General features: G+C 40.9%; 1 protein-coding gene across 1 annotated transcript in view; it reads left to right on the top strand.

Moving 5' to 3' along the window:
• Positions 1–15,026, top strand: part of RPL3L (ribosomal protein L3 like) — a 106,261-nt gene that overhangs the window by 88,648 nt on the left and 2,587 nt on the right. Inside the window, exons 8-9 of the mRNA XM_085629373.1 lie at positions 3,322–3,417; positions 3,558–3,677. Coding sequence (XP_085485499.1) covers positions 3,322–3,417; positions 3,558–3,677 — 216 coding nt within the window. The remainder of the gene's footprint in view (positions 1–3,321; positions 3,418–3,557; positions 3,678–15,026) is intronic.

Below are 15,026 nucleotides of genomic sequence, written 5' to 3'. Positions count from 1 at the left end.
AATTGTGATGTGTGATTATATGGTACTGAGTGGTATTATGTGGAGTGTATTTATGTTGCTTTGAGTAGAGTGTAAATACATGGTGAGTAATTATGTGGTACTGAGTGGTATTATGTGGAGTGTATTTATGTTGCATTTAATAGAGTGTAATTATGTGGCATGTGATTATGTCGCACTGATTGGTATTATGTGGAGTGCATTTGGCATTGAGTGCAGTGTAATTATGTGGCATATAATTATGTGGCACTAAGTGGTGTTATGTGGAATGTATTTATGTTGCATTTAGTAGAGTGTAATTATGTGGCATGTGATTATGTGGCACTGATTGGTATTATGTGGAGTGCATTTTGCATTGAGTGCAGTGTAATTATGTGGCATATGATTAAGTGGCACTGAGTTGTATAATGTGGAGTGTATTTATGCTGCATTGAGTAGAGTGTAACTATGTGGTGTGTAATTATGTGGCGCTGAGTGGTATTATGTGGAATGTATTTATGTTGCATTTATTAGAGTGTAATTATGTGGCATGTAATTATGTGGCACTGATTGGTAGTATGTGGAATGCATGTTGCATTGAGTGCAGTGTAATTATGTGGCATTTAATTATGTGGCACTGAGTGGTATTATGTGGAGTGTTTTTATGTTGCATTGAGTAGAGTAATTATGTGGTGTGTAATTATGTGGCACTGATTGGTATTATGTGGAGTGTGTGTTGCTTTGAGTGTAGTGTAATTATGTGGCATATAATGATGTGGCACTGAATGGCATTATGTGGAGTGCTTATATGTTGCATTTATTAGAGTGCAATTATGTGGTGTGTAATTATGTGGCACTGATTGGTATTATGTGGAGTGCATTTTGCGTTGAGTGCTGTGTAATTGTGTAGCATATAATCATGTGGCACTGAGTGGTATTATGTGGAGTGTATTTATGTTGCATTGAGTAGAGTGTAATTATGTGGCATGTAATTATGTGGCAGTGAGTGGTATTATGTGGAATGTATTTATGTTGCATTGAGTAGAGTGAAATTATGTGGCGTGTAATTATGTGGCACTGATTGGTATTATGTGGAGTGCATGTTGCATTGATTGCAGTGTAATTATGTAGCATATAATTATGTGGCACTGAGTGGTATTATGTGGAGTGTATTTATGTTGCATTGAGGAGAGTGTAATTAAGTGGCCTGTAATTATGTGGCACTGAGTGGTATTATGTGGAATGTATTTATGTTGCATTGAGTAGAGTGTAATTATGTGGTGTGTAATTTGTGGCACTGATTGGTATTATGTGGAGTGCATGTTGCATTGAGTGCAGTGTAATTATGTAGCATATAATTATGTGGCACTCAGTGGTATTATGTGGAGTGTATTTATGTTGCATTGAGTAGAGTGTAATTATGTGGCGTGTAGTTATGTGGCACTGATTGGTCCGTAGAATGCAAACAAAATATTAATTCCATTATGGTGGGGGATTTTCAGTCGGGATATATTCCATACCCTTAGTGCCTACAACACTGAATAGAAATTAGGATCCTGTAAATACGGTATCGGAGACCACTGTTTCTTTAAAAAAGAAAGTTACATTTGGGTCTTCAGTGACAACATTAATGAGCCAGTACGCACTGTAACATAATTAAACAATGTTATATGGTGTGCGTGTATTACAGTGCAATTACATCCCGGGAATAATAAAAAGTCACCGAGACAGTTTGGGAAGTCCATAGCTCCACACTGAAATGCATAACATTTGGGGAAACACTGAAGTATAAGAAGGTGCATTAAGACCCCTAGTGCCATAAAAACAAATCAGAAACAGTAAAGAAAATGTATTATAGTAGGTAAAGCACAAAAAGATTGTGCTACAGAGCGCTTAGAGCCTGAGGTGTGTAAAAAAATTCCCACAAAGATACAATGACGGAGTTACGTAGCTGTGATGCCTGCAACAATAGCTAGAAAAAATAATCGTGTAAATGTGTTCGGGGAAGTCTGTAGCTGTACACTTAGAAGTTAAAATGAAACAAAAATAATGCCATTAGGGTTGGGGAAAGGCGGCACGGGAGGTCCGTAGCTGTTGTGCCTACAACAATAAATACAAATTACGGCATTTAAAATGCAGTCAAGGAAGCACACAAAGAATGTAGACCAGTGTCTGGGATTGTGAAGACAGTGTTAAGTGTAACAGGATGTGGTAACTAGTGCCCGGGGGGGAGCCCCGAAGCAGGAGCTGTGAGCGGAGACCGTGACATCCCTTCCCATAACAAGCGCAGCCACGAAAGTGAAAGCGACTGCGCTATGTTACATTAGTAACCTGATCCACGACCAGCTGCCAGCCTGCGCGGCGCTGCCCGCTCCCGAGACCCAAAGGCCATGGGAGTGAACGTTTAGAGGAAAGGCGGGACATGCACCCGTCTTTGGCCATTTGCATGCTTTCATTATTAAAAGCCACACGCAAAGGCCATTGGAATGTGTGGGAGGAGTCCGACCCACACGGAGAAGTCTCTGGGAAGTCTGGAGTGATTCCAAGAGGGCCTCTTCTAGGGCAGCGCATGCGCGCTGCGCTAGACTTGACCTAAAAAAGGATGAAAGCAAACCACAGATTCCCTTTACCATGGGTTTTTGATAAACCACACATGGGTGTAATACCAGAATTTCTTAGTCAGAATATCCTCTAGCATAATGATGTGTTTACAAAAATATTTCCTCATTGGAGTTAATAATAAAAAATCTTCACCCAAAAGTACAATATTTTTTAAACAATGTTTAGGCCATTTATGTCAGACAATATAGTTAACGAAGACATTCTGACATAAAGCTCCACACGACAAGTTCTTTTAGTAAAATTGAAGACATTTATAAATTAGTGCTCAGTTATGCCCTTCACTACTTCCTCTCTCAATCAACAGTGGCCATCTGAGCTTTGTGCAAGGGATATGCAAAATTGCATATTTTTGGGGAAAGTTTGTGAATATTTTACAAATTCTGTATAAATAAGCTTTCAGCATGAAATGCGATTTGCTGGTATCTCACATTACTTTATTCACACGAGGTCATATTTTGTGTGAAAACATGCACCCAGAAACTCTCAGGCGAGGAGGCATTGATTGCACAAACTGGTCACCTGTGGGTGAAAATGATACAAATTCATGTACTGCAGAGTCTTGAGAAATTTAGAACATTTTGCATTACACGAATTTTTGAAATTTAGCAAATTTTGCCTATGTAATTTAAATTTTCACCAGGTCAATTTTGCACATTGAGCTGTACTGGAACATAGCATTGACTATAGAAGTCCCTCTAACTTTCTCTTTTTCTTTTCATGAAGGGTGGATTTCCTCACTATGGTCAAGTCAACAATGATTTTTTGATGGTGAAGGGCTGTGTAGTAGGATCTAAGAAACGCGTACTTACTCTCAGGAAGGTAAGCATTGCAGGCCCTGTGGTGATTGTCAGAACTGAGCAAGGGGGTGCAGAAGGTGCAACACAAACTTGCAAGTCTAGTTCAGACCACGGTGCTTTCCGCTGAGTCCAAATGTGAGAGTTTCTGCTTTTTCCCTACAGTCTCTGCTGGTGCACACTAAACGGCAAGCCTTGGAGCCAATCGAACTCAAGTTCATTGACACCACCTCCAAATTTGGCCATGGACGCTTCCAGACAGACAAGGAGAAGAGAGCATTCATGGTAAGACCATGTCCCTCATACATAGAGGACAGGTGGGCTTCCCTGTTAGGGATACAAAATAATGGAAACATGTCTGTCGTTGAGACATTGCCTACGGGAAGTGTTCGCGTGAGATCTACCAGTCTGGTGATGCATCAGCAAGAGATGTCTGCCTGTCCTTTATGATGAGAAGGAAAGGATATACCTCACTGTTGAAGAGAGGGCATGAATGAATGAGCTGCATCTGAGAGGGAATGACTGATGCAAAAATACATGGCTGTCCCAAAGCAAAGTAATGAGCTACATCTATTATGGGGAGGGCATAAATGAGACGTGCCCACCATAGCAAGTGAATGCATAATGGTTGAGCATCCTAGGTAGTGAATCAATTAGCCCCGCCTATTATAAGACATGAGTTCTATCAATCAAGGGAAGTGCTGAAAAATGCCTATTTTATGGTGGAAATCAATTAATATACGTGTCTGTCACATGAAAAAATGATTCAGTTTTCTCCATCATGTGAGGCAAATACTTTTCCAGGGTTTGAAGACATCTGATCACATCACCTCCATCCTGATGGACTTCCACTGGCTCGCCTTATCAGCCTGAGCATCTGTGAATCCAGCAGCATCATTTTAAAGCCATCGAATCTAGCCCCCGCACACAATATAGTCAAGCTCACCATCTGTGGTGTTCTTGGGACACCCGCGGCCAGGAGACCATCAGACTGCAAACTAAGAAGTGTGAAAAAGGAAAAGACAAGACAACAGGCCTTTCCATCTATATATCCAGGACCCAGTGGATCTGGAAGAACCTCGCCGTATCCATCAGGACACCCCGACGCTGCCCTACTCTGAGAAAGAGCTGATGGCCACCTCTTTAAAGAACACTAGATTACAACGCGTCAACCATCCACAACCCAGCGCCCTCTCCTATCGTTGGTTGGCTCGGTGCTTGTCTTTACCTGCACAGAGCTCCACCGTCCTTTAGCTAGGTTCATACTGTAGAAATACCACAATATATACCTACATACATACATACATTTATTCATTATCACAAAAGTGAAAGTGGAAAGTAAAGGTATGAGACCTGTTTGCCGTATTAGAAAGAATGAAGCACAGAGAAGTCTACCATAAGGGGAATCTTGCATGGAGACTGAATAGATTATTCCATTCTATGAGAGGGAGTGACTGTGAGTGAGACACTGAATGAGACTAGTGTGTTGGTTATCAGTGACTGAATGATTAAGACGTTCTCGCTGGGACAGTGAATGAGTGAAATCTCTCATCTGAAGGAATGTATCATACCTGGCTGCCACCGAGATTCCATGAGTTAATCATGCCCTTAAGAGGAGACAATATGTGAGTTGTGTCTATTATGGATGAGTGGTGAGTGAGTAAAATCTATCTTGGAGTGAATAAATATGATGTATGTGTGAGAAGGATGGATGGAGCTATACCTGTCAGTCATGTCAGCCTGTAGTATGATGGGAATGATAAACATTAGCCAATCAGGGGAGCATGAAAGAGACCTGTCTTCAGTTTTAGGAAGGACAGCAGTGGCACACGTCAATCACGTGGAGGTGTGACTGAGCCCTGGTAAGAATGCAGAACCTTGAAAGATGTAAGGTAAAGGTCCTTATGGGCAAGACACATATAGGACCTGGTGTTAGCAGTGTGTGAGGTGTGAGTGGGTTGGAAGGATTGGCAGAGTTTATATTGGTCGAAGTTTGATGTGGTTTGGGAGCAGTGTTAGTGCTTTTAAGAAGTAAATATTTCAGTTTTTACAAAGTTTTAGTTCTCCTAAGGTGCACTATTAGTAAAATGGAAGTTCCTTGGAATGTATGTGGAGTCTGCGGACTGTACATAAATGTTCAATTTGCTTAGATCTTTGAGGCCGCTAGAACAAAAGTCTCCAATCTGGAGAGCCACATATCACACTACATCAGCAGAGCGGGCTCACAACTCCCCTTTGTACCCAAACAGGATGAATTATGGATCTGAAAATTGAGTACTCTGGGCTCTTTAAATGCTGGCAGTAAACATACTCCATTGCAATGGAGATGGCGTGTGCTGGCCGCCAACATTATGGTCTGTCCGCTCAATTTAAAAGCGGGCGGACCATATATCACGGTTGAGACTACTACGTCTCTGCCGTGGCCACTCTGCTCCGATGGCCCGACAGATTAATGGCTGTCGGAGAACTGACTAGATGTCTGTCTGCTCAATTTGGATGGTTGGACATATAGCCATATTTTACTGCCCATCCCTGCCAGAAAAATCCTGGTCATAAGGGGAGTAAAAAATAAAGAATGCTCCCTTCTGAGACATCTTTTTTTTCCAGAAAACAAAATCCCACTTTGGGATTTTATTTTTGAAAAGAAACAGTTTAGTGCAGGGCGCAGTCATGTTGTCAGGAACCGCCGTGACGGGGGTTCCTGGCAATGCATTAAGAAATGGCCGCCAGCTTGGCAGTCATTTCATAATTTGGCGGGCGGAGGTGCAGACAAGATGATGGAGTGAATTACTATGTCACCCTGAATGCAACACCTTGGGAGGGGGTTGTACGTTATGGCGTTGAACGACGCCTGTGCATCTACTTTGGGGGGGTAATGTAAGAGACCATCCGGTTGTAGGCAATTAATATCTGAAATCTGTCTGTTATTGGCAGTGAAGGAATGACACCTGTTTGTAACGAGGAGTGGATGAATGAAGCCTGTCTATTAAGTGGGGTTAATGAATGAAACATATCTATGCTGAAGAGTATGTGGAAGGGATTTGCATAATGAATGGGATGGATGGATGAATGAATGAATGGGACACTGAATAACCACAATATGTCTATTATGGGTCAGTGATTTTAATCTGAAGAGGGAATGAGTGAAACCTCTCTATTAATTGGTACATGAATGGTCCTTATCTGTTGCAAAGAACAATTTAAACATGAACTTCCTATTAAGGGTAGTAAATGTGTAAAGTTTGTCTGTTATGAGGAGTGAATTGTAAGCTGCAGTTACAGAAAACAGCCTGCAGTTGGTGCAAAACACCAGTTAACATTCATGCTGTTCATGCGTTCCTGGGATTATTTCTTTTTGCAAATTGGACATTGGGAGTCATTTTGAGTGGTCGTGCGCAAATAACAAGGACCCCCTGAATATGAGAAAATAAGATTCCTAGGACACAATGCAATAATAACTTCCTAGGCAATTGATATATCTAGTAAAATAGTATCTGGTGCGTATCCAATTAGTGTAGCCAAAACAGTACTTTAAAAATTCCACAATAATTTTTATTGTTAATGTAATTCTCATAGAATCACAGAAAAGTGTTTGGTTTAAAAAACAATTCGACAATAAATTTATACACAATATAAGCATTCAAAATAGTAATATTCATCAAATTACAATAATAGAACAAAATAAAAACATGTCAGTGGCCATATAATTATCTTCTACGCGCGTTTCGGCGAAAAGTACGCCTTCGTCAGGAAAAGCCCCAATTCCTGTGAATTAAAAAAGCAAATACTTAAGATGATGTTACATGTGTAATTATTTCTTTATGACTCTTACAACAAATTTTGGCTACATGATCTAATGGACACTTTACACAAATATGAATGAGTGGGCCCTGTAATAGTTTAAATGGCCATATGAGTATAAACATGATGTATATATATATATATATATATATATTTGTTATCGAAAGCAATATATGACGTCTTTTTGTTTTTTTCTGGAGCATTTTAAATCATGTTTTGCATTTATATTTGTTATAGCAATTGTAGTGCGATAATTGCTTCTCGGTGCAATTCAAATTCAGACTAAACATTGCCTAAACTCTTTCAGGTCTTTGTGTAAATTGGGTGGCTTTAGTTTTCTGCACTGTTCTAGGGAGTCTCTGCCCTCACTGACATTGTGAGTTGGTGAAATACTAAGAAGTTGTGAGCACACTGATTGAATGTGCATGTATTAAATATATAAATATATATATATATATATACACACATATATATATATATATATATATATCCACCACCACTCGCCTTCACTCTTCCTTCGGTTGGAAAACAAACGAGCGCAGACCCAATCTTTTCGTGCAATTATTTATTTAGCCATTGTCCGCCATTACGCGTTTCGGGCGATCCCGCCCTTGATCACATGACAACACTTTGGCTGATGACCGCTCTTTTTAAAGTGCAAGTGCTGGTGAATCATTTAATGGACATAGAAAAAATACATGTAATGCATCGTTACAGATAAATACCCAACCAAACACAATAGCCACATAATGTCGATGTGTTATTTCAATAATCGTTTTCTACGTCATGTAAAATAACTCATAGGTATTACCATAACATAATATTTGCATAAATGCATGAAATTTGCTTCGCAATATGTCCAAGACAAATTATTATAAAAAAGTGCCCTCACCTCAACAATTTAAAGTGCAATTTACGCAATAAAATTAATACTCAATACATTCAAAGAAAGCTAGTTGGTGACCACGGAAGATTGCAAACAATCCACTCAGATCCGATTGAGGCATGATGTCAGTTCCCAACCCAGATCCGAACCGAGTGCAAAGTCGCATGAATAAATATAAAGTGCAAAAAAGGTTCTGGATGATAGATACTAATGCCTATATTGAACTATTAAAGGGAGATCCAACAGAAACTGTACATCACTTAGCAGAAGCATATAATATGCTTTCTATTACCAATTTCTAAAATCATTCCTAAGACATGGTCTTATATTCAATAAATATATAAATATATATCATCCTAAAATATTACCTAAAATATTCTTATCCAAAACAAACTATAGTGAAGAAGATTCATACATAACCATTAAAGGTTGACCATAATTGAACAAGGAGGTAAAACCACGTATATAGAGAGAAGTCCCACTCATTTGCAATGGACTATCATTTACAGTGTGAGACCTCCATAGACATTTTCTCTCCCTCTCTTTCTCTGTATATCCCCCTTACAACGTATCATAAACAAGCCCCAAATTTCATAAAAACGTGTAAAGGTCTTCACTGTTATTGAGCCCCATGGGGTGTTTGGAATCCAACCGTAAGATATATGTTGTTTCCAGTCTTCTTAGCTTGGATTCCCTATCCCCTCCTCTTTTTTGTGGGGTGACTGTATCAATAACATAATACTGCAAGAACTTAGGGTCACTATTGTGAGTACTTTTGAAGTGTCTGGCAACCGGATAACTTTCATCATTATTGTTAATTGCTCTCAAATGTTGCAGGATTCTTTTATGCACCGGTAATTTTGTGCTCCCTACATATCTCAAATTACACCTGCAGGTGAGCACATAGACAGCAAATTCGGTCTTACATGTGAGAAAATGTCGAATATCACACGATTTAGAACCAAATGCTGTAACATAATTCTTAGTATTAATTGCGTATTTACATGCTTTACAGGATGCACATTTAAAGAATCCTTTTCTCATTGTTAACCAGGAGCCTTTATTGCCTATTTCCAAGTTGCTTCTGACTAAAGCCATGCCCATACTATTAGTCTTTCTAAAGGCGACTGAGGGACTATTGGATAATAATTCTCCAATTATAGGGTCATCTTTCACAATGGTCCAGCTTTTTCTCACAATGTTCCTTATTTGTTTTTCCTGACGTGAAAATCCTAAGATCAAGCGAATGGGTTCCTGCTCTCTTTTCGGATCTGATGAAGCCTCTTTCTTTTTTAACAGGTCCTGTCTTGCCAAAGATCTAGATCTAATAATGGCAGACTCAATAATCTCTGAACTGTAACCTCTATTTAGGAATCTCACCCGGCTTTCGCCTTGCTTGATGGTACATTCTTTACCCTCACTATATATGCGTCTAATGCGGAGCATCTCCCCATAGGGGATGCTCTTAATCAGATGTGGAGGATGGGCACTAGAGGCGTGTAATAATGTGTTGCCCGCTGTAGGTTTCCTATAGAGGGTAGTGGAGATCCTATTGTTAATTATCCTGATTTCCACGTCAAGGAATGTGACCTTTTCCTTGCTAATGTGTGAAGTGAATTTTAAATTGAGTGCATTGTCATTCAACAATGTAATGAAGTCAGTAGCGCTTTCAACATCACCCTCCCACACTATAAAAAGATCATCGATATAGCGGAGCCAGGAAATTACCTTCTCATTAAATATCCGTTCATGCTGTTGCATGAGGACCAACTCCTCCCACCATCCCATAAATAAACAGGCATAGCTGGGAGAGAAGCTGGCCCCCATAGCAACTCCCTGTATCTGTTGTTACATAATACCATTAAATAAAAACAGATTATTTTCAAGGCAAAATAAAAGCATTTTTACCAACATTTTGTTGTGAAGAAAGAACTCTATTGGTCTATTCATCAAGAAAAATTCAATAGCTCTGATACCATCATTGTTTCTAATGCAAGTATATAACGAGGACACATCAAGTGCAATCATTAAATAAGAAGGTTTCCACCTAATATACTGCACTTTCCTTAAAAAGTCACTTGTGTCCTGTACAAATGATTTCAAACTTTTCACAAAGTCCTGCAGGAAGAAGTCAATGTATCTAGACATATTTTGCAATAGACCATCACACGCAGCAATTATCGGACGACCTGGGGGTTTCTTCATATCTTTATGTAATTTTGGTATAAAGTAAATTACAGGGATGGTGGCATTTTCTTTTTTAAGATATTTGAATTCTCCCAACTGAGTAAACCCGTACTTCTCCATGCCACAAGCTGGGAAAAGAGCGTCTCTTGTGTGGTTTTGAATTTTGCCGGTGCTACTTTTTTACAGCATTCTGTATTGTTTAATTGGCTATGTGCCTCTTCCAGATATTCTTTCAGTGGCCACAGCACCAAATTACCTCCTTTATCTGAGTTGCGTATGATGATCTCTTGATTTTCCTTTAATTTCTTGATAAGTTGCCAATACTTTCTCTCATGGTTGGTAAACTTCTTTTTACTTACTTCATTGGTGGCAATGTTGAGCCTTTTAATTTGCGCCACTATCTGTTCATTGAAAACGTCTATAGAATCTCTCGCCATCACTGGTACAAATTTAGACTTGGGCCGGAACGGAGTCCAAGGTTTCATATCCGTCCCAGGGATCTGTGATATTTGTATATTGGTTGACACATTTTCACCTTGAGGTTGTTCATTAACAATGTTGTCACCTCTTTCCAAACTCCGCGTAGCCTCGAAGAGCTCATAATCGGAACCTCGCAGCCCATGCATTTCCCAAGTCATCTCTGGGCCTCCCAATTGTTCTGATCTTTCTTTATTGCCTCGCTGATGATCATATTTTTGTAATTTTAGCTTGCGAATGAATTTGTAGATATCTGCGCGAGTTTGGGTATAATTAAAATTGGATTCGGGGCAATAGGAAAGTCCCAATGATAGAAGTTGTCTTTCCGCATGTGAGAGATCAATACCTGCAAGGTTCACAATGGTATTCGTATTTTCTAAGGCGGAGGGGTCAGTGCATAGATTTTCCGGCAGCTGGTCTACTACCGTCGAGCCCTGCCCCTCCCACGCCTTCTGACGTTTTCGCCTTGCTTGCCTACGCTCCCTTCTTCGTTTGGTTGCCCTGCTTTTTCGGTTACCTGGGTGCGTGGCCTCAATGTTTCTCTCCTGCTGCGTTTTAAAATATCTAATTCTTCCCCCAATGTTAATTTAGTGTTCCTTGCCTCGGATCTCGCTGCCGCATTGTCGGACTCTGATCCGCTCTCCATGGCTGAGCTAAGCTCCGATGCTGAGGGGGAAGCATTAGTTGCTTCTTGATAGTTTCTTCTATCCTCCTTGTTGCCCATGCGTTTTTTAGCTGTGTCAACACGCATGGAGTCATATCTCCTTGCAAACGTAAATATTTGTCCATTTGCATAATCGTCACGATCACGTCTGAATTTGTAGGTCTTCCGACTCTTTATTTTTTCCTCCTCCTTTTTAAGCCGTGCATTCATCTCCTCCATCATTTTTTGTTTAACCTGCGGATCGCCTAGTGGTTCTATTTCTTTTTACATGAGCTCAATCTTCTCTTGCAGTGCTCCCCTATCAATGTCAGCGTACTTAACTAGGATTGTAACAAGTCGCCTTGATGATTCAAGATTACATTCTCCCCATTCGGCCATCATTAGGGGATTCGGGGATTCGTAGCTGGGGGCGATCATTATGCGAAGGCCTCTCGGAATTCTCCCGACATCGAGATACCTTTGTAGTGACCGTGCCTCCCACCACTTAGCCTGCTCCTGCTGTTTCAATTTTTCAAGCGCTCGGAAACTGTCTCTGAGTCCCATACCTTTACTAGGTTCTTCCGTGGTCACTTTTCTAGTTCCTTGACCGTCTTCGGGGGAGTCCGAAAACATCCCCTCAGCTGCTAGCTCGCGGTCCCTGAGTGTGTCTGCGGACATTTTCCGGCTTCCTTATAATTCAATCGCGAGATGAGGCCCCTCGTACAAAATATTTGCTGGGGTTCGAACTCGCGTTGCACACCTTCCCACCTGTCCTTTGCCAATGCGCGCCGTACCTTATTGGGAGTGCCAACCTGCGCTGCCGCCGATGCCTCTTCGCCACCGATCCTCCACACTGGAAACACCGGAAGCGCAAAAGCCCCACAGCTACTCGGCTGACAAATCCACGTACTTGCGTTGCAACTTCAGGCTGACAGGGAGCTTCGCTTTCTTCCGACTGGAAAAACCTTGAGTGCCCCGGGGGTCCCCGCCAACACGCACCACGAGCCCGCGGTGCTGACTGCAGTCGGATACTCCGGGACAAGACTTGCCGCAAGCGAAGCCACCACCGGAAAGGGGGTCTGCGAACCGGAGACAGTCAGTCCGGTAAAATTCCACCACCACTCGCCTTCACTCTTCCTTCGGTTGGAAAACAAACGAGCGCAGACCCAATCTTTTCGTGCAATTATTTATTTAGCCATTGTCCGCCATTACGCGTTTCGGGCGATCCCGCCCTTGATCACATGACAACACTTTGGCTGATGACCGCTCTTTTTAAAGTGCAAGTGCTGGTGAATCATTTAATGGACATAGAAAAAATACATGTAATGCATCGTTACAGATAAATACCCAACCAAACACAATAGCCACATAATGTCGATGTGTTATTTCAATAATCGTTTTCTACGTCATGTAAAATAACTCATAGGTATTACCATAACATAATATTTGCATAAATATATATACACATACATACATATACATATATACAATTCAATTCAATTCAATTCAATCAAGCTTTATTGCGGTTTGGTTTACCATAAAAGCATATACAAATAAAACAATCAATACAGTGGTTCAGTCAGTTCAATTCATGCATATAATCACAATTGTATAGATGGTTATTAAACGTATTCTTAAAAGGTTAAAAAATTTAAATACTATCCAGGATTCTAAAATTGTTAAAACAATGATCGTTAAAAAAAATAAAGTGCAATCTTTTCTCTCATTATCCAGTAGACTTAGTGCAGATATATAGCAATGTTATTTATCAGGTTCCTTCGAATTGTCCACATAGAGAGCAAATATTTGGCTACTGCAGACACAATCACTGCGTTAGTATCAGTTTTTAGAATCCTAAAAAAAAACAAATATTGCTTTACACCCAGATTTTTGCACAGCTGAATTATCCATTTCCTCCTAATGTTAGCATATGCTGGACAGAAAAGGATAACATGTACAGTAGTTTCTTCCTCAGTTCGACAACCTGGGCAAGGACGTGCCGGACCCCCTTTCCACCTATCAATATTAGAGTAAAAAGGCAAAGTGCCATATCTAAATTGCAAATGGAGCTTCTTCGCTAAAGTCGGTTGTATTGCATCAATCTCCGGCTCAAAGCTATAAAAGGACTTAACGTCCAAAAAGATGTCAGTTAAGCTTGAAGTTTTTACTGAGCGAAAGAGATTCCTTAAATTAAAGTCTTTTACAACACATGTCATGGTTTTCTTAGAAATGGCTGGGCAGGAGATCTCGGGGTTTAGCCAGAGCTCCTCGAGCCCAGTCAATGTAAGTAACTGTCTTACAAATGTTAACCAAGGGATCCTACCAGATCCTAATAAAGACATGAATACTTTGAGCTCCTCCTTGTAATTCACCAGCTCAGGGATGCTCCACAGGCGCTTCCAGTAAAGTAGGGGCCGAACAGCAATAGCGTCTGCGATTGGGCGAATATTCAAATCCAATCTGAGCGGGGCCAAGGGAGTGCTTTTTGGCAAATCCAATTATTTTCAGTTATAGATAGGTCGCTTGCTGGTGTATGTCCCCAGAGTTCCGCCCCATAGAGGGATGATGCCCTGGCTTGAACTCTAAAGATTTCAAGGGGGGCGCTTATTATTTTGTGGGTACAATTCTTCTGCACTTTTAGGATACCCCCAGCTGCTTGGGTTAGTCTTAAATTGGCCTTGGCCAGTTGAGGACCCCACCCCATTTTGTCATTCAAAGTTAAACCCAAGTAGTCAAAAGTTGGAACCCTTTCGAGGGGTCTGCCTTCCATCATTGGATGGGGGCAGTTAACAGTATTGGCATTAAAAACCATGTACTTAGTCTTATTTATATTGACCACCAGGTTCCTTTTATTACAGAATTTGGAAAACTGGTTCAACACCCGCTGCATCCCCATTGGGGATTTAGAAAGCAGCAGCGTGTCATCCGCAAACATTAGTGCAGGAAATCTTTGGGCAGCCAATTTGGGGGAGTCAATGTCGTTTATGGCAAGGAGATCTTCAATAAGCCCGTTGAGGAAGAGGGAAAACAGGGACGGGGCAAGCACACAGCCCTGTCTAACGCCTTTCTCAATTTGGAATGGTCCAGTTAGCTGACCTTGCCTACCAAAACGAACTCTAGCAAAGGTGCCTTCATGTAAGATCTTAAACTGATGGCATAAATATGGTGGAACCCCCATTGTTAATAAAATGGTCCATAACTGGTTCCGGTCCACCATATCAAATGCGGACTTTAAGTTGACGAATGTAAGATATAGACTACCCCCTTCCAAGACCACATGCTTCCAGTGAAGGACTTGCAACCGGAATAGTTGGTCTATTGTTGATGTTTTGGCCCTAAATCCCGCCTGAAGCGGCGTCAGGATGTTGTTATCGTTGGACCAAGCCTGTAAACGTTGTAACAGGAGACTGGCATACATTTTTTGGGTCACATCAATAAGGCTAATAGGCCTATAATTAGAGGGTTGAAGTGGAGAACCCTTCTTATGAATTGGGATTATCTCCGCCCCCAGCCAAGTACTTGGGAGTGGTAGCCCCTGCAATATCGCATTAAATAATACCTGTAGGTATGGGCCCCAAACTATCGGTTCTTCTCTATATAAATCACCTGGGATCCTATCAAGTCCCGGTGCTTTGTTTGG

This window comes from Triturus cristatus, chromosome 10 (assembly GCF_964204655.1).
Source record: "Triturus cristatus chromosome 10, aTriCri1.1, whole genome shotgun sequence".
NCBI classification, from domain to species: Eukaryota; Metazoa; Chordata; class Amphibia; order Caudata; family Salamandridae; genus Triturus; species Triturus cristatus.
Note: the sequence above shows the minus strand (reverse complement) of the source record. Positions and strands in the feature narration are given on the sequence as shown.